We start from the raw sequence: 21,526 nt of genomic DNA on the forward strand, positions 1-21,526 counted from the left end.
CCAGTTTGATTTGAGAAATACTCTCATCTACACTGTCTAGTCTTTCCTCTTGCAATGGCACAAGAATGGGAATATTTTACAATACTCCTGCAATTGCAGGACAGGGATAAGTTGAAAGGGAGATGACGGGCTCATATGAGTGACCTTTGGAGACAGGCCAAAAGCTTGACATTTTCAGCTCAGGGTCCTCTACTAAAAACTGCAGAGTGTCAAAGCAATGACTTCATGAAAATATTCACTATCACCTTTGGAGGTGAGGGGGAGAGTCAGCTTGTGTAGAAAAGGACTGGAAGCCTTATGGGTCTCCTGATTAAGACTGTAGTACTATTGGGTAAGAGGAAAAATTAATTTTGGAGGAACACAATTGCTTCCTCCTCAGGGAAAAAGTTTAATTTATTTCCAAGAAATAACGTAGTGTGGCTAATGCCTTTACAATTTTTTCAGGAATGTTAGCTCAAAATACAACAGCACTTATATACTTTTTCAACCTGACGTTTAACCAAAAATAAAATTTCAATGACTTTTTTCACTTTAAACTAGATATTACAAGTTAATATTATAAACCTAAATCCAAAAACTAAAAAAAAACCACCTTGTGAATCTGGTATGAAACAGACCAATGAAGATGTAATTTTCAATAACTTGCATTCAAATAAATCAACTTTATTAAATAGAAGAATGTACTTCGCTGGATGCCCTGGCACTTGCTAAGGTCTTATATGTTAATTAAGAATAATTATATGTTAATTAAGAATAATCAACTTAACAAGACTTATCTGAGTGGGGGGAAAATAATCTGACTCCAAACTAATAACAATGCCAAGTCAAAGATAAAACTCTATTTAGCAGGAAAACCATCTATGAAAGCATAAATTCCTTTTCTAAATATAAGACCTGCCTCCACAAACCCCACCAATTAAACTTTATTGCTTTCCTATCTTCCAGAAATCTACTATATATCTATATCTACCTAGATATCTAGATAATACTTATAAAGGTGTGTGTTTGTATTTTTTTTTTAAAAAAAGATACCTATTGCAATTGTCAGGTCTCTTCTGAGGGCAAATCCTACTAGTCTCTGAGATTCTTTTGACATTATGACAGGAAAGCCATTGTAGCTGGTTTCATTAATCATGTTTTCTATGTCATCTACTGTCATATTGTCTTGTGTCAGGACAGCTAAGGGAGGATCATTCCTTCGAGGTCTCATGACATCAGCAGCCAGGGTGGTATGAGTGAATTCTTCTTTTGCATCCAAGAAAGGGTATCCATTTAACCGAATGTGCGCTTCATAAATGCCTTCCCTACCAAAGGCGTCTCCAACCCATTTACTGGTCATTACTGCAGCCATAAGGGGGACAATATATTCCAGGCCTCCAGTGAGCTCAAAAACAATAACCACCAGGGAGACGGTCATCCTTGTCACTCCACCTGAAAAACATAAGCACCACTGGTCAGGAAGGACAGGAGCCTCATCAATACTTGCTAGTAGAATTTTTGCACTAGGCAAGTGAAGACGAATTGTAAGTAGAACTTAGTGAAAAGGATTGTCATCAAAAACTACTATTAGGATAATTATTACTATTTTAATAAGATCTAGAAGAACACCAATCATCTTTGTTTATAGCACAGAAGATTTAAAATAACATTTCAAAACCTGCTTGCTTCCTATAAAAAAACCACAGCTGTCCAACCAAAACAACTTTGCCATTTTGGTTCACTGTGATAGCAAAGACATAATTTCACCCTTATAAAAGATTATTATTGCCCTAACCGGTGTGGCTCAGTGGATAGAGCGTCGGGCTGCAGACTAAAGGGTCCCCGGTTCGATTCCAGTCAAGGGCATATGCCTTGGTTGTGGGCACATCTCCAGTAGGAGGTGTGCAGGAGGCAGCTGATCGATGTTTCTTTCTCATCGATGTTTCTCTCTATCCCTCTCCCTTCCTCTCTGTAAAAAAATCAATAAAATATATTTAAAAAAAGATTATTCATTCTTAAGAAATTTGGTGAAGCACATCATAGCTATCTTGTTTATTACCAACTTACAAATGAAATTTATATGTGGGCAGAATATTAATTTACTATATTTCTCTCCTCTAAATTTTTTCAAAATAAGCAAAATATGTTGATGCCTTGTGATTTATGGTAGCAGTATAATATTTCCTCCCTCAGAAAACTCATCTAATCATCTATCCCAATCACCATTCTGAACTACCTTCTCTATGTTGATGCCTCCCCCACGTCTCCCTCTATGGCTACCTTTGCCCCATGTCTCCAGCTGTGCATGCTTCATCTTATTGTGCTTGTCTCTACTTCCTCTAAAAAGACAGTGCAAAGGCACTGTCACAGAAAACACCACACACTTAAAACTAAACTACTCTTCTTCCCAAAGAGCTCCCCATTCCAACTTCCCTGACTCCAACAGCCAGCATCACATTCTTCCTGACAACCTAGGTAATCATTCTTGGTTCATCCTTTTACTTTATCCCAACACCTAGACTCTCACCTAGTCCTATCTGATTTGCTCTGCAAAACACCTATGGGTATCTTTTTCGAAATTCTCACTATTACCAACCTAGTCCAGACCTTCAAGACTTTGTTCCTTAATTTTAATACTATTTTGTGTTAACTCCTTAAGTCCAGGCCTATTACCTTCAATCCACTTTCTAAGCCATGTCCCCAGGTTAACCTTTCCTAAGTAACACTTTCACCATTTTGCTTCTTTTCTCAGAAACCTACCAGGGCTCACCAGTTCATTCTATATTAAGCTTAAACTCTTCCTTCTTGTTTTTTAACCTAAAAACAGAAGGGAGAAAGGACCTACTATTATCTATCTATACTATGCCAGACATGTCCTAGTCAGTTTACAAAGTGTTTTTAAAATTATTTTTTATGAAGCACTTATTTTACCAGGCACTATGCTAAGAGCTTTATATACATTTTATCTCATACTAGAGCCCTGGTGCACGAAATTCATGCACTGGATGTGGGGGTGGGGGTGGGGGAAGATGTCCTCAGCCCAGCCTACACCCTCTCACAGTCCCGGAACCCTCGGGACATCCCTCTCACAAACCAGGATCCCTCATTCCTTACCGCCTGCCTGCTCACTCCTTACTGCTCAGCTGGCTGCTCCTTAGCGGCAGGCTCCTTACCACCTGGCTTCTGGCTGAACAGCGCTCCCTGTGTGGGAGCACACTGACCACCAGGGGGTAGCTCCTGCATTGAGCATCTGCCCCCAGGTGGTCAGTGCACATCATAGCGACTGATCATTCAGGTGGTTCTGCCCTAACAGTTGCTTAGGCTATTATACATATAGGCAATCCTCAAAACAACTGTAGGAGATAGGTAGTTATTATTTCCATTAAAAAAAAAATTTTAAAGGAGGTAAAGGAACTTTCCCAGTCATCAAGCTACATGTGGCAAAGGCATGACTGCCACAGACCTGAACAATTCCTAATACAAATTCATCCTAATTTAAACTATGCAATCTCACAGTCTGGCTCCTCCTCAGCATCCAACTTTTCGTTTTCCAAAAGTATCCAAAATGCATTCTGTACTTCAATACTGTCAGTTTCTTCAGAGGCCCAAGGATACTAAATCTACTCCTACTGTAATTTGTCTTCACATTATTATATTCTTCAACAAAGGCCTCTAAATTCTATTAATCTTTAAAAATAAAGTTCATGTTTTACCCTACCTAAATTACTTCAGCTCTTTTTTCCTCTAGATTGCTACAATTTTCATAGACTCTTGCAGTACAATATATAATCATTATCTATTGCTCACTATTGTTTTCTCAGTGTGGGTCTTGTCTACCCAACCTGATTATAGTTGAGGTTGGGTTCATGGTTTATACTTCTTTTTCTATGACTCACTGTGCCTAGCAAAGTGCTAAATAGAAAGTGGGTACTCAATAAATACTTGCTACTTTAGTGAAAATGATTCTGTCCTTCACTTTCATTTGATATTACACTGTTGAAGATAAAAAATTACTTTGCAAAATTTTGATGTATTGAACAAAAATAAGTCAAAATACCAACTATTATTAAATATTATAACCAAAGCTTAGCTGACATTTTAAATATAAAACTACTTTTCATGCCCAAGAGGACAATAAATAGACTCATAAGTATTTAATGCAAATATTTTTCTTTTCTTTTCATTAAAAGAGAAGTGACTTTTCTCATTTTTCTATAAATACACCTTACATGGGGGAGGGCTGGTAAAGAAACCTTTTACTGAGGCTAAAAATACATAACTGCAGAGCCCAAGTAAAGCTACTCTGTAGCTTTGCTGGAATGCTAACCTTAGGAACCAGGCTATAGCTGGTGGAGGGAAGGTAAGACCGTTGACAATGAAAAAACCAAAAATCTTCTTGGACAGGATTCAAATTAAGCCTATGATGTACTGAGATGTTTTCTGTCATAAAGCATTAAATGACATTAAAAAGATTAAATTAAATTTTTGCATTAACAAATTTTCAGAGGCAGGTAAAATAAAACATAGTACTGTATATCCTATATAATAAAAGGCTAATATGCAAGTCAACCAATCAGCAAAACGACCAGTCGCTATGACGCGCACTGACCACCACGGGGCAGATGCTCAATGCAGGAGCTTCCCCCTGGTGATCAGTGCACTCCCACAGGGGGAGCACCACTCAGGCGGCTCATGGCTGGCGAGCGCAGCAGTGTTGGCAGGAGCCTCTCCCACCTCCGCTGCAGGTGGGTGGTAAGGAGCGAGGGGTCCCGGACTATGAGAGGGATGTCTGACTGCCAGCTTAGGCAGACATCCCCTGAGGAGTCCTGGACTTTGAGAGGGCCCAGACCAGGATGAGTGAGCCCCCCCGACCCCGAGGCACAAATGTTGTGCATTGGGTCTCTAGTATCATGTAATAGTAGTACTGTTTCATTTCTGTGAAAACACTCTCTTGCTCTGTCCTGTGCCCCACCTTTTCCCTAACCCTACCCCACCAATTAAGCACGAGCAAGCTCTTATTCATTTTCTCTCTCGGACTCACAGGCATCCAGACACAGACAAACACAGTGGTTGTTACCTAAGCATGCGGCAGCACCAACCATGGCATAGAGGCCAGGAGTAATGCAGTCAGCCCCAACCTCACACCACTCCTTAAAGATAAACCAGTCGTGGTGATAATACGCAAGCTGCTCCACTGCAATGCCCACAATCCTCCCTGCAATCGCTCCGATGGCCATGCTGGGGATGAACAAACCTGATGGAACCTACAACAAAACAGAATACACGATAAGGCAGAGGTCCTCACCTGCATGCTTGAAACCTATGTTCTGTGGATTTCTTTCTAACACTTTTGCTTCTTTTCACATTGACATAGCAAAATCCTAAATCTTTTAGCAAAATCTTACTATACAGTATCCTAACAATTCCATGACTTCAGTTACAAAGTAACACATCACATTCTCTAGTCCAAAGAGAAAATAACCCAAGGGTTATTTCTTTAGGTAGGGGTTCCTTAATGCCAAGCCCTAACAAAATTTTCATTAGTACATGGTAAAATGTGGAAAGAAAAAGAAAAGAACAGTACAAAGCACTTTTCATAATTCTAAATCAATTCAATATGAAGTACTGCCCTTTACTCCAAGATTATGTCCTTCCTATATATTACCTGTTTATAAAATGATAGAAACATTAGATGCTATCCCTCTTAAGTGGTACAATGTAAAGCGGACAATGTTATCAGGTGTCCCAATAATTGTGTAGTGATTTTATATTATATATTTATATGTATATATGCATGCATATATATGTTTAGTCAATAAATATTTTTCTCTTTTAATTCATACATATGAATCTAATGAGGATAATAGAAAACAGTAAACAAATTAAGCAAGATCATTTAAAAACTATTAAAAAACTAATAGCTCTAAACTGTTGTGGATATGAAATAAGCTGAGCACAAAGTGTTGGCAAGTTAAAGAATTTATCAGGATCATTAAATGGATATCCAAATAGAAGGGATCAAAATATGTTTTTCATTCTCCTGCCAGTTAGATCCTTAGGCCAAAGCAGAGGGCAATGTGCCTCTGGTGTCCTGTAGCTCAACTGAGGGGGTGTGTTTGTTTTTTGTTTTTACAGAAAATCAACTTACGGTAGAACTAGGAGCTTTAACAACTCCTTTAATTTGATTCACTAAGAAGAAAAAGGAAAATTTCAAGGTTTTTCTATTATTTAACTCTTACATTTAATTATATTTAATTAATATAATGTAGACTAAACACAGAGGACAATACAAAAGAGACCATATTTCTGGTCAGAGCACATACAAGAGTCACCAATGAATACATAAATAAGTGGAACAATAAATCTCTCTCTCTCTCTCTCTCTCTCTCTCTCTCTCTCATAACTAAATAAAATTTAAAACAAAACAAAACAACAAAAGACCATATTTCACCACTCCAATTTTGTTAAAATCAAGCTGTTATTCCCCACAATGTACAGCTGTGAAAACACACGAACACTAGAGAATATTATTATATGAATTACAGGTAGAGTAATTTAAAGAACATGGATTAGCTGACTCCCTATATACATCATTGACAGTCCCATAATAGAATTATATTTACTGGCAAATCACTATCAAATGTTATTCTCACTTTCATAAGATAGAAAAAAGCAATGTCCCAGGGCATAAGGACCAAGTCCTTGGTGGAAAAAGGCTTTGGGTTTAGTAATTTAACTCTTGCTTCAGCAGTGTCCTTTCAAGGTAACCCCTACAGGGATATGGTAAGGCAGAAAAATGGGTTCCCAAAGATATGGATATCCTGATTCTTGTGAATTCATTATGTTATGTAGCAAAGAGAAAATAAGATTTCAGACAGAATCAAGGTTGTTAATTAGCTGACCTTCAAACAGGAGATTATCCTGGATTATCTGGCTGGGCCCTAAATAATAATAAAGGTGTTTTAAATGTGAAAGAAGGATTCAGAAGAGTGAGTTTCAGAATGATGAGGTAAAGAAAGACTTGACCATTTATTGCTGGCTTTGAAGATGGAAGAAGGGGCCATGAGCCAAGGCATGTGGGCAGCCTCTAGAAGACTGTGGGGGGGAGGGGGGAGGAATCCCTGTGAATACCTTAATATTAGCCCAGTAAGGCCGATTTTGGATTTCTTATCTCCAGAAATGTAGTAAATTTTGGTGATTTTAAGGCACTAAATTTGTGCTAATTATTACTGCAGCAATAGTAAACTAATAAATGGTTTAGAAATATCATAAAATTTCTAACACTCCTCCCACTAAATGGTAGAACATATATCCCTCTCCCTGAACCTGGGGGGGGGGGGGGGGGGGGCTTTGTGGCTATCTAGACAAACAGAACACAATAGAAGGCATGCTGTATGGCTTCTTTGGCTAGGTTAGAAATGGTCCTCTTGGGACACCTGCTTTTGGAAACCTGAGCTACCATGTAGGAAATCTATCCACCATGCCAGATGTTAGAAAAGGCCAGGTGTTCCAGCTCTAGCTGTCTGGATATTCTCAGACCAGTGCCAGACAAATGAATGTCTGTGAGATGAGCAGCCTTAGCCATGTCTGATGACAACTGTATGAGAGACCAAAACATGCCAGTTGAGTCCTTACCAAATCACTGACCACTATCTATAGCAAAATAAGTTATCTTAAGATGCTAGATTTGGGGGTAATTTGTTACAAATTAACAGATACCATGGCTCAACAATATATCCTAAGGATTCCTTTCTTTTTTTTTTTTTCATTTCTTAAAATTGAACCCAAAAGATAAGAACTTTTTCAGGCCACGGTTATGAAACAACCACCTTTACATAAAAATTTCATCTCTCATTCCACATGCAAGTTTTGATCATGGCAAGATTAGTTAAACATCACCCCACACTGGCACTTACCTTGATACCAAAAGTGAATACTGTCATTATGATTTTAAATATGAGTGCTAAGCATAACTGCCATATAGCTGAATATACTCCGACGCCTGCTGGACGATCAGGAATATCATCAACAATTTTGCTGGCATTCATGTCATTTCTGTAGTCACAAAGAGAAGAGGATTCCAGGGGCCCACAGTCTGTAAAAAGCTCTCTAATCAGTTCACTGGTGTTGAGCCTAGTATATGGATTAGGGAAAGCTATCACAGCAGTGATGGCTGCAACAATAATGACTTCAAGGACAGGATACTTTCCAAATTTGGTGGATTTGCGTCGACGACACCAAGCTATATTTGCCCTAATGAAAAAGGCTCCCCAAAGCCCTCCAAATACCCCGAGGAGAATAAAAGGAAATAGTTCAAAAAGGTACCATGGTGTATGATACTCCACATAAAAAAGGACCAGACGGCTATTACCAAATGGATTAATGGATCTCAAAACAAATGCAGCAACTAAAGCAGCAAAAAATGATCTCCATAAAGTTTTAAGAGGAAAATAATAGCTAACCTAAAAAAAAAAGAAAAAGAAAAATTAATGGTATAATTTTATACAATGTTTCTGATATAACTTGAACAGTAAATATCATAGCTCTAAATTTTGCTGCCACTAGAATTTACATAGAATGGATTTCATTATGGTAATAAAAATATTGATGTTTTATTAACTTTATCACCTCATTATACATTCACAATATCAACTAGTCATAAATGTCTAATAGTTATTTAAAATACCTAGCATTTATTTTCAAAATGAGTTTCACTTCCAATCATAGTAGTTAAGAATAAATATACTGCCACCAACTCCTGTTAGTTCATACATAAGTATTTGATTTACCTCTTCTATATTAAATTAAAAAAAGAAGAAAAAAATAGAAATAACTAGAAAAGTACATTTTAAAACACTCCTAGTCATATTTTTGTGTAAATGTGTAAAATGTCTTAAGCACCAAAGAGAAAACAAAAACAAAATATTCTGCTAAAGCAACTAAAATGATCTCCTCAAACATTAATAACTGCAATATAAATAATCACAGAAAAAAAACTTACAAAGATGATTTAGGAATTAATTAAAAATTTTAAATAAAAAGGCTGTATTTAAGCCAATAGGGATAGATCATTTTAAATATTTCTTTATTAAATCAAATTCATATCTGCTTACTTTAATGTGTCAGCCAAGTTAAATTTTAAACAACTAATGTTTGTAAATAATATTTTTAAAAAGATTTTTCTCAAGGTAAAGAACATATATAGTATATTAGCGTTCATGTATGAGTGAAAAATAAGTTTATAAAAATAAATTTGAAAACTTAAAAACAAAGTCTATAACTACTTCACTAGATATAAAACTGAAAAGTATGCTAAAATATACTTTAATAGTAATTATATATAACTTTTTTGTATTCTTTTTTTTACCTACCTCTTCCAGGCTAAAAAGAACTCCTCCAATCGGTGCACCAAAAGCCACAGAAACACCTGCAGCTGAGGCAGCTGAGAGCACCTAAAAAAAAAAGGATGTGGTTTATTTCATGTTTTTATAATTCAAACATATGCCAAATAAAAATTCTTCACATTACTTGAATTTTCGAAATCACTCTTCTGAATTTAACTCACATGTCTCCCTCCTCCCCAAGCAAATGCAAATATTTCCTGTAAAAAGATTTTTTTATCTTCTGCTTTAATTGAAAGGTCAATCATATATTAAATATTCAGTTAAAAAAACCCAACTTATGCGAGATATGATAATATAAATGGGATATAAAGAAGAGGCAATAAATATAGCCAACTTTCAAGGTGTTTGTTTACGAAGACCAGTGGAAACAGTAGTAACTAGTTTGAGGGCAGAGTTGTTTACTTATTTTTATTTTTTTATCCTCACCCAAGGATATTTTTCCATTGATTTTTAGAGAAAGTGGAAGAGAGAGGGAAAGACAGAGAGAAATATTGATGTGAGAGAAAACACATTGATTGGTTGCCTCCTGCACACAGCCAGACAGACCAGGGCCCGGGCCAGGGAGGAGCCTGTAACTGAGGTATGTGCCCTTGACCAGAATCAAAACCAGGACCCTTCAGTCCACAGGCCAACGCTCTATCCCTGAACCAAACTGGCTAGGGCTGTTTACTTATTTTTAAATAGGATATAATTTCTTCATATTTTAGAGCTAACTGTGTCATCTACATATATAAAAGACTAAGTGTCCAACTGTACATCCAACTGACCGTCTGACCAACTGACCGACAGATACATATGAGGCGCACTGGCAATTTAAAAATAAACACTGACTCGTGCATGTGCGATACATATTAAGCTCTCGTTGGTGCCAATCACACGCATGTTTTAATTTTATGATACTATATTATATATACTATTTGACATGTAATTTTTTGTAGTAACATAATTACCGCACGAATCTTCTAATTAATTTCCTTTCAATGTGCACGAATCCGTGCACCGGACCCCTTGTCATTAATAATTGCCTTAGTCCAAATCCTAGTAAAATATCCAGGGAACTTAAAAACTACTGAGTTTCCCTATGTTTTCACTACCCCAAGTCCTCTGAAAATACTGCCACTACCAGTATGGAGAGCCTTCAGCACAAACAATGGCTGCCCCTTAGGATACAGCCTCACCAACCAGAACCCACATAATACACTCTCTTGTGGATCTTCTCTGCAATTCCTGGTCTGTCACGTGGACACTGCCCAAATCCCACCATTGTGAAGCCAACTACACATTGGGCATCTATCTCTAATTGCTTTTCTAAGAGTCCTTATTCTTTTCACCACTTTAGTAAATATTTGAGGCTACCAAAACATTTCTTCAAATGTTCAATTTTTACATTTCTGAAAAAGAAATTAGAAATTATCAAAATTAAATTGTAAATGATTAAGAGTACAAACTACATAGTCAGACTACTGTTTGGTAAATTAAAAATAAACAAGTATGTGTTTTAATTAAATCATATCTGGCTTTAAGAATACAGACTTTGTTTAGGGAAGAAGTGTGAGAAAATTTAACTTACTATTTGTTTTGTTTTTCCCATTAATGGAACTGCAGACAACATATTTAACTAAGTTTTCTAATTCTACATTTAATAAAATAGAATTTTACAATCAAACTAACACACATGCACCTATAACACACATTTTAATCCCTTTAATAAGTATTTAAGAATCATTTAATTAAAAAATATCAAAGAAGTGGGTATAGGAAGAAAGACAAAATATGAGGCTTTAATGCTTTCACTAACAAGTACCCTAAACAAGTAAACTCTAGACATTTATATACTAAGGTGACAGAATAAAATTGTCATAAACATTATTAAAATTCAGATGAATTAAATTTCTATAACATTTTCTAATAAATTACATTTTTCACTTATAATCTACACTAATAAAAGAAAATGTGCAAATTGACTGTACCTCTGCTACACCCACAAGCCACACCCACCAGCCAATCAGGAGCAAGTATGCAAATTAACCCAACCAAGATGGCTGCAGCCACGGAGCGAGCAGGAAGCTTGGGTTTCCCTGGCAATGGAGGAAGCAAAGCTTCCCACTGCCCTGGCCGACCTTGGCCTCTGCAAGCCAGCAGGGAAGGGGGGCAGTTGGGGGTGAGCAGGCCAGTGGGGAGGGAAGTTGGGGGTGAGCAGGCCAACAGGGGGGACAGTTGGGGGTGATCAGGCTGGCAAGGGGGCATTTGGGGGCGAGCAGGCCGGCAGGCAGAGTGGTTAGGGGCAATCAGGCAGGCAGGCAGGCAGGCAGGTGAGCGGTTAGGAGCCAGCAGTCCCGGATTGTGAGAGGGATGTCCAACTGCCGGTTTAGGCCCAATCCCTGTAAACTGGCAGTAGGACATCTTTTGAGGGGTCCCAGATTGGAGAGGGTGCAGGCCGGGCTGAGGAACACTGCCCCCATGCATGAATTTCGTGCACCAGGTCTCTGGTGAATAAATAAAAATGTAAATCTTACCCCCAAAATGTCATGGTACAATAGCAAGTAAAGGAATTTAACTGGGGAGATGAATGCTATAGTTCCATTTAACCACTAACTTACCCTAGTATAGTTTAGGTTTTGTTTTGAGAAGACATAAACACATGTCCACACAGCCATAGTAGTAGTAGTAGTAGTAGTAGTAGTAGTAGTAGTAGGGTAGTTAAGAGTATAGACTTTAGAGTGGAAGAAAAGTAAATTTTAATCCATACTCTGACACGTAATCTTGGGCAAATTAGCCAAGATTTAGTTTAGTTACCTATCTAAAAATGAGAATAATAATGCCATGTTAATAGGATTATCATGGGATTGAATTTTAAGGTGAAAGTAAAGAATCTAACATAGAACCAGATACATAGTAAGTAATCAATAACAATATTAGTTATCCTAATTACATAACAGCGATTTTCAACCAGTGTGCCGTGAGAATTTTTAAAACATGCAACACCTAACTATTTAGTCAAGGATACTGGCCTCTTTTTCCTTTTGTTAAATAAAAAAATGACAACAGCCAATACAATAGCCTTCTGGTGTGAATGAATCAAAATTACACCTATTTTTTGTCAGATTGGCAAAAAATATATTTTTTTGGTGTGCTGCAGAATTTTAATAATTAGTTTATGTGTGCCATGAGATGAAAAAGGTAGAAAATCGCTGTTATACAGGATTGTACTGAAGTCACAATTATCATCCAGAGATAGAGCAATGATGCTCTGAAATGTTCCACTTTTAGACTACTGCCAATGTAAGGACATTTCAGTGCTAGCATTAAAACAAACTGGAATTATTTCAATTGAGGAATTAAATAGTTTGCTAAAAATACTCTACTTTTTTCATTGTAGTATAAAACACAACAGGCTGAAAGCTCCTCCTATGCTAGAGCCAGAAACCCCTGAATTCTCAATATTTAATGAGATACAAAATATTGTACCTTAAAAACCCAAAGGACTCTGCACCATCTAGAACTGCAGATTAGACTGGGAAAACAGGATGGGATTGGGCCTCCCAAGTTTAGAGCTAACACAGAAGATCCCAGGAGCCTACCTTCCTCCTAAAAGACATTCAGAGCAATCTAGAAATATCAGGGAAACTCTATAATATGTAAAGTTTAAAGACCTCCTGGACGATCTCAGGCTGGCCTTTAAAAAAATGGTAAAAGAAACTTCCCTAACAGCTGAATAAAGGAGGAGTTCCTACAGCTCCTTTAATGTAAATCTCTGATTTAAACCTTAGGCGGTCTAAAGGCCCTCAGAACTTCCCCCTGGTGCCAGACAGCTCTCTGCAGATGATACACACTCCCACTGGCATCAGACACTTCAGGAAAACACAGCTGTTAATATTTCCAACCCTGGAGAAGTACTGATGGTGAGAGAGAAGAGTAAAATAATACTACATTTGAGAAACACTTCAGAGGAGAGGTGTAAGGCAAAGCAATTAGCGATTATTCACAAAAAGAGAAAGAAGCAAACAATTTTCCCATTGTAATTTTAATCTGAACACAAAATGTATCCAAAAAGTAAAGAGTAAATATGATTTTTACACTAGAAAATTCTTCAACTGATTAAGTGTATATGACAGATATTTATATGTCAAATAAACTAGAAAAGACACTTACCTCCCTTTTTTTAGCTTCATTTGTGCTGTACTTTGGAAAGAGGTAGGAAAAAATATTTCCACAACAACAGGCAACATGTACCAGAGGACCTTCTTTTCCTAAACTCAATCCTGATGCCACAGCCAGTACTAATGTGATGGTTTTAATCATTAAAGTCCATTTTCCCAAGTAACCTCTGATGATGAATCCACTCAGAATAGTTTTAATCTACAAAGGAAAGATTAATATCCTTTAAAAAGAACCATGAGAACTTAACTTACTTAAGTGACTCTCTTGTTTTACTCAGAATACCACCTCATAAATTTTGGTGGACTATGAATAATTTACAATTTATTTTTCAAAAGCTTAAACTAATAGCTACATATAATAAATTTATATCATATTCTAACACTGTTCCCAAGCAAGGATAGAAGGCAACCCTATCTCACGAACAAAACTAAAATATTAGGCCACGTTCAAAGGAATACAGACCTTAATACAAGATAAATAATTACAAATCAGAAAAAGACAAATTTGAGTATTTGTTTTGGAAATATAATATAGTTAGATACATTTCAGACATTCTGTGTCGGAAATAAAGATATTATGCCTTCTCAGAGTCCTGTAATTATGTGTAATATTTACCTACACATTAAAAAGAAGTGACAACTGTTAAATACTGTATGATATTGCTCCTTATTGAAGATATTCTTAATAGACTTTGAAAATCACTACAATTTAGTATTTACAAGAAATGCACTAGAAAAAGTGGTAAATTATTTAACACAGAAAAATACAAAGGGGAAAGAAATGAGTTGATATGATGCTCAATCCTAACTATAGCCTCCTTTACTGTTGATAAACAATAAAACACAAAAGTTTGTGCTATTGATTCACTATGACCCAATGTTTATTTTAAAGTATAAAATGGTAATAAATATTATCTGCCAAATTCAAAAATTAACTTATTTAATTAAGATATATTTATATAGAGAAAATGAATGTATTTAAATCTAAACATCAATTAATCTATCAAATAACTTCAGGCTATAAGATATTTCTTCAGGTTCTTGGGATCTAAGTAAGTCTTAGGCTATTTGGTTAGCCATGTGATAAATTAGTGTTAAGAAAAAAAAAAATCAACCTCCAAGGTAAATGGTGAAATGACTACAGGGCAGAATTTCTTTCAATGTCTACAATAAGCATACATTTTTTTCAACTTTTTTTGTTGTTTTTTAAACATATTTTTATTGATTTCAGAGAAGAAAGGAGAGGGAGAGAGAAAGAGAAACATCAATGATGAGAGATAATCATTGATCGGCTGCCTCCTGCAGGCCCCCACTGGGGATGTGCCAGCAACCTAGGCATGTGCCCTTGACTGGAATCGAACCTGGGACCCTTCAGTCTTCAGACTGACACTCTACTCACTGAACCAAACCAGCTAGAGCTAAACTTTTCTTTTTTTATATTACAAACAAAACATGTCCCCCCCAAAAAACAACTACTTTCCCTAGAAGCAAAAATGATAAGCATCATAACAATTACTAAATGTTTAAGGATACTAGTACTAAGTATTGCATGGCTTACCTCTGGAATTCCAGAGCCACAGGCATATGGAGCAAATACCTTTACCAAAGAAACAGCAAGAAAGGCAAAACTCAAGGCCCAGAAGATGTACATTATGTAGTTCATGATGTAAGAACCAGGACCCTATAAAGCAAACAGTTCAATTGTATGAATTTAATTTACAATGCACCACTAATGCAAATGCTTGCCTCATAAGAAATGGGTAAAACTTGTAAAGGCTCCTGTTTACTTCCACAATAAGAAAAGCTTTACATGAACAAACATTTAGGTAGAAACCGAAAACATATTTGTATCCATCCCAAGGAGCCTTAGTCTTATTGTGCAGAGCCTCAGCTATACTTTAATCTCTAAAATTCAGCTATAGCAAAATTTTAAAAACATATCATATATGATCCTGTAACATGTTATATAATATTCTAACTCCTAAAATGTTCATAATAGAACATCAAGAACAGGATAATCACACTTCAATACTGTAATGCCATGAAGAAAAATCTATGGATTTCTCCAAGATATCTCCAGTTAGGCCTTATTTTACTAAATTTTTTGATAATTCATACTTCCCAAATAATTATGATGTAATATATGTTAAGCAGTTTTAGTAACCTGACTTCATGACAACTTTTTGTGGTTACACAGATCCTACTGCACTTCTTTACTACAATAAGAAATATATTTCACATCACAGCCCAGTAGACTCATATGTGACTGTGTAATTAATATAAGAGTTTCTTGAAACAATACTTATATTTTACTTGCTGTAAAGTAGCCTCATTTTTTCATTCTATCCTATTATATTTCTTTTTTCCCTTTAATGCAGGTTGCAATCATCTAATATGTGGTTAACTCTATAATTAAATGAATTTGGAGACTCATTTCTCTAGAGCAATTATTAATTCATCTTGAGACAAAGAAGACTTACCTCTGCTTGACCTATGATTAACTCTGCCCATGTTTTCCACTGTGGACATTTATCCCTCTCCTCAAATGTTGTTTCACTAGATCCCCAACAACACTGTTCATGGTTGTACCACAAAGCATTAAAGCAAATGCCTTCCTTTAGGTCAGTCATCCAATCAGCAGCAATGTCTATTAATCCAGCCAATGCCCCTATAAAAACAAGTAGGAGGTGGTAAAAAATTAAGTTCATTTTTGGGAGTTAAGAACTATCAAGTTAAAAAATCCTAGGAAAACAGGAGACTCCCTACAAATAAAGGGTCATATAGGTAATATAATGTGAATTTAAGATTTTCAAATTTTCATTATCTTAAGTTCATACTACTTTTTAAAAACTGTAAATTCCTATTCTTTAAAACTGTTGTTTTTTGTTTGAAATTAAAACTAGTTACATCATTCAAATTAATTGTGATTTTTTAAAAAGGTATTTAAAAGATACTAAAACATCTTCAAAAGACAGCTACCTGGCAGGAAATTCACAAACCTGGTTACTGAAGTCAGAGTTTTTACTAGTATGTTTCAATCCAAAAGTTAATAGAATTAATCTAGTGTCCATTAGAAATAATTAGTGAAACTCCTAGCATTAATTACTGTGATAGATTTTCATTTCTTTCTTAAACAAAAGATCAAATACATCAAGATCATTTACTGCCAGAATACAAAAATATACACTAATTTATGGCAAAAATCTAGGTCCTTTTCACCATATAAAAAGATCAATGAGTCATATAATTCTTGTGCATGTCAATTAGAGATATCAGTAGTTCCCTCTATTCTGCACACAAATTTTAAATTTTTCTCATGCTCTTCTGGACATAATCTTCCACGGTGGAAGCTGAAAGTCATTAAAACAGTCTTTAATGTTTGTTTTCAGATCTTCAATGCTATTCTTAAAAATCTCACACATACGGACTTTGTGGTTACTCTAGCATGATGGTTAAAAGTGTACGCTCTTGAACTAAACTGCCTGAATTTTAATCTGCTTGGCCATTTATTTCTTATATGACCTCTGTCTGTAAAATGGTGATAATAATAACACATATACCAGAGATTTTCATCCAGTGTGCTGCAAGAATTTTTAAAACATGCAATACCTGACTATTCAGTCAGGGGCACTGACTTCTTTTCCCTTACACTGTCAAATAAAAAAATGACAACAGCCAACACAATAGCTGTATGGTGTGAATGAATCTAAAGTATACCTATTTTTGCCTTGGCTGGCATGCTCAGTCGTTAGAGCATCGGCTTGTGCACCAGAGTGCACCTGGTTTGATTTCCAGTCAGAGGCATGTACCTGGGTTGTGGGTTCGCTCCCACCCCAGTTGATGTGTCTCTCTCACATCAGTGTTTCTCTCTCTCTCCACCTTCCCTCCATCCCTCCCTTCTTCCCTTCCTCCCCCTCTGAAAAAGCAATGTAAAATATCCTCAGTTGAGAAATTAACAACAATAAAATTATAGCTATTTTTGTCAGATCAGCAAAAAATACATTTTTGCTATGCCACCGAATTTTAGTAATTAGTTTATGTGTGCCATGATATGAAAAGGGTTGAAAATCACTGGCATATACCATAGAATTGTATGAGGTTTACATATACATAAAGCTTTTAGAGCAGTGTATGACACATAAGAAGCACTCAATAAATATTAGTTCCTTATTATGAAGTTAACTTTAAAAGATATTTTATTGATCATCTGGTCCAAACCATGTACTTTACAGATACAGAAACTGAACCCAGAAAGATTTAAAAAACTGGATAGAGCCAAAACGAGATTCAGAAGCCTCCTGCCTTCTAGTCTTGTGTTTAAAAGATTTTTGGAGGAAAGAAACAAAATAAAAATGATTTTAAAAATCTAACAATACCTGCAAAAAAAAAAAATTGTGGAAAGGAGAGAGACCTATTTATTGTTCTGTTGTTCTGTTAACCAGAAAAGGACAGCATAAAAAGTTTCCTTACCGGATGCCAATCCTGTCAGTGTTACCACTAGCCATCCTGACCACGCATCATACAAGCTTTTCGTCATTTCCCATGCTGATTCTTTCTTTTTGCTGTTGATCTGAAATTAGAAATGCTTATGCTTCATTTTCAAATTATGACTAGAAGCCACAATTCTAGAATCTAACCATTTTCTCAGTTATTATACACAGGACAGTACTTTCTACATTAAATAATGGGAAAGGTGAGTTTGGGGTGGAACCACTATCAGTTGCTATACCTGTAAACCAATGGCAAACATTTACCCAGAGATATGTATTTTAATAAGAACCTCAGAATTTGAGCACAAAGGATCCACCCACAAACCATATAAAGTCTGACCCAGACTGGTCTAAACCGTATCAAATTTAGCTGGTATGCATCTTTTATATTCACAGCAATAAGACATTAAAGCTTGAAATGTGGATCATTCCCTAGTCATTCTCTGCTCCTAGAACCTAAGTGGATTATTACATTCTTTAAAAGGTAAGGTCAGTGAATAACAGTTCCATGCCCATTAATGTAGTACAAAAGCACTCATGTGAATAAAGGGACTATAAAAATAAATTTACAAATAAATGTATAGGTCTGTAAATATGCAGGAATGAAGAGCTCCTATGCCACTGGCAGGTCCAGAGGCCCTCTTTTACCAGTGTGTAAGGCAGATGTGTCCTCCACTGAATGTGGAGGAGGTGAGATTAGCATGGTGTTAACAGGTTTGGTTTCCAGATCTCACTAAGACACAAGAAGCCAAGTCTTCCTCTCTTAGTAAGCATCACTTCTAAACCTAAACCCGTTTTATAGGATTGTTAAAAAGCCATATTCTAGAAAGACATGTACCATCCAATTCCTCTCATATGTGGAATCTAATGAACAAAATGAACTAACAAGCAAAAGAAAAGACAGATTCATACATAGAGAGCAGAATGACAGTTGGGGGGTGGGGGCTGAGAAGGGGTAGAGGGATTGAACAAAAAAGAAAGAAAAAAACTCATGGACACAACAGAGTGTTGATTACTGGGGGAGGGTTTGAGTGGGGGAGGCTGGAGGAGGGTATGAGGAGATAAATGGTGGTGGACAGAGACTTGATTTGGGATGATGAACACACAATATAGTACAGATGATGTATTGTGGAATTGTGCACCTGAAACCTGCATAATTTTGTTAGCCAGTGTCACCCCAATAAATTCAATAAAAAGGGGGAAAAAGCCATATTCTAGAAACTACATTACTACCAGCACAGAGATAAAATTGGCTAAGAAAAAGGGACAGGGGAGCAATATCCTATGAGTAGGACTTCAATGCTCAACTGTCCCATAGGAGGGCACCAGCGAGAACTTTATATGTATCATGCATATGCGAGTCAACTTAGCCTTTTATATAGATAGAATAAACTTGCTTAATTAGACCTGCTTTCTTATTTAGCTAAACTTTTTCCAGCCCAGTGAAGCACCCCAACTTCTCTTTCAGGTAACTGTCAGCAACACAGCAGTAAATACCAACACGAAGCAGATAATTATTGTAGATCACGCAGGGAGAACAAAGGGTAAAATATTTAACTGTAGCAGTGTTTAACTATATTCTGCGCAGTGAGAAAACCTGAAGTCATTTTCAAGTTCCACCATTTCTTACTTCTTTTCGTTCGGGTCAAGTTTTTAAACTTTCTAAATCTCTGTTTTCCGGCTAATGAAAAGAAAATAGGATTCCACCACGTGTCCTATCTGCCTACTTCAGGACTTCTGTGAGGATCAAATGAGATGAGGCACGTGAAAACACTTCACAGATATTTAGTTAAACTGTAAAATGTCTGCACCTGGCTATAAAGCAAGTCGGGTTCCTGAGCTGAAGAAACTCCAAGGACACTAGTAGCTAGGGAGAGGAAGCCAGACATTGCTACGTGACGTCATTACCTGGCACCCACAGCCACTGTTTCCAGGTTGGGCTGGGCTGTGGGCTGCGTTTTGCACCATGAGGTCTTGGCAGCGTTGGCTGCAATTTGGTGGGGTGTCACTCCAGGATGGTGGTGGTGGTGGGGCCAGAATCCCATTTGGGGGAAGCCAAGTGTTTGTTTGTGGGCGCCAGGTAGATTGCAGACTCCAAAGTTACAAAGGGCTTTTTGGAATTTGAAATTTTGCAGTCAAAGAGATTTCTTTTTATCTCTTTTTTAAAAATGTATTTTTGGATTACATTATACCAGTAAGTCACAACCCATAACAAGAAAGATCCATAAGTTGTACTCTCTAATAAAAGCCACTTTTTTTTAATAGCGATTTATTACAATACTCAATATCAATTTGAGAAACATTTCAGAATTTAAAAACTGAGAAAAGAGATAAAAGAGCAATACTGCATAAAACTACGTCCCCAGAAAGTAATTACTTTTGAATAATGAGAATTATGTAACGTTTCCTGTTTTGCCATAGCTGATCAAAGCCCAAAATCATGCTGACTTCCAAATCTTGAACTTGACCTAATCTTCCCTCCTCATGGGCCCTGTTTTCCTTTTCCTTTCTATTTTGTCTTACTACACACTTTTTTATTTTATTTTAAGATACCTCACATCCTTTCTGGAAAGATATGGGGTATAAATAAACTTTAAAAATGCTTAAAATTACTTTAATGTATAACATATATTTTGACAGTCAGAGATCATTGGCAGAAATATATTATTAAAGGATCTAATTATGTACTCTATTTTTTTAAATGACTGAAAATACTTACCCGTCTATGCCTTTCTCTGTCTTTACATTTCTCTCGGACCCAATCAATAGTATGGAAATCATCATATGTACCAACGCCTGGAATTGGTTCATCCAAAAGATCCAGTAAATGTGTAGAACTGTTAATGCTGCCTCCATTTGTCATTGTGTAATGAGTTCCTATAAGCAAAAGAGGAACAATGATTATGTTTTATGAGAAACAATGGTGAACTATGTAACCTTCTTAGAAGTTCATTAGTAATAGTATCACTAGAAATCATTACAATAAAATAGAAAAATTAAGAAAATGACTCAAATTAAGAAAAATATTATGTAAAATTTGGAAATAACACAAAGTGATTATGGCATGTCCTTTTTTAAAAAATATATTTTATTGATTTCAGAGAGGGAGAGAGATAGAAACATCAATGATGAGAGAGAATCATTGATTAGCTGCCTCCTGCATGCCCCCAGCTAGAGATCGAGCTTGCAACCCAGGCATGTGCCCTTGACTGGAATCAAACCTGGGACCCTTCAGTCCGCAGGCCAATGCTCCAGCCATTGAGCCAAACCAGCTAGGGCATGGCATGTCCTTTCAAACCCATACTAGAGTATCAAAAATAAGCCAGCCTCATAGACTCTAGTCCAAGACAGCTAAGTAAGTTTGGACAAGTCATCTTTAAATGTTAAATATCCTATATAATAAAAGGGTAATATGCAAACTGACCCTAACTGCCGAATGACCGGGAACTACCAGTCACTATGATGCACACTGACCACCACGGAGCAGATAAGC

The 21,526-nt window shown here is 36.4% G+C and overlaps 1 protein-coding gene across 3 annotated transcripts in view; it reads right to left on the reverse strand.

The window, feature by feature from the left end:
• Nucleotides 1-21,526, reverse strand: part of CLCN3 (chloride voltage-gated channel 3) — an 86,231-nt gene that overhangs the window by 10,881 nt on the left and 53,824 nt on the right. For all 3 annotated transcript variants that reach the window (XM_054717649.1, XM_008155227.3, XM_008155229.3), the window contains 9 exons: nucleotides 20,753-20,910; nucleotides 18,014-18,113; nucleotides 16,024-16,211; nucleotides 15,102-15,224; nucleotides 13,536-13,742; nucleotides 9,351-9,431; nucleotides 7,896-8,441; nucleotides 5,057-5,243; nucleotides 1,033-1,431 (listed from right to left, as the gene is read on the reverse strand). In XM_054717649.1, the coding sequence (XP_054573624.1) occupies nucleotides 1,033-1,431; nucleotides 5,057-5,243; nucleotides 7,896-8,441; nucleotides 9,351-9,431; nucleotides 13,536-13,742; nucleotides 15,102-15,224; nucleotides 16,024-16,211; nucleotides 18,014-18,113; nucleotides 20,753-20,910 (1,989 nt within the window). The remainder of the gene's footprint in view (nucleotides 1-1,032; nucleotides 1,432-5,056; nucleotides 5,244-7,895; nucleotides 8,442-9,350; nucleotides 9,432-13,535; nucleotides 13,743-15,101; nucleotides 15,225-16,023; nucleotides 16,212-18,013; nucleotides 18,114-20,752; nucleotides 20,911-21,526) is intronic.

Source organism: Eptesicus fuscus, chromosome 6 (assembly GCF_027574615.1).
Source record: "Eptesicus fuscus isolate TK198812 chromosome 6, DD_ASM_mEF_20220401, whole genome shotgun sequence".
Taxonomy (NCBI): domain Eukaryota; kingdom Metazoa; phylum Chordata; class Mammalia; order Chiroptera; family Vespertilionidae; genus Eptesicus; species Eptesicus fuscus.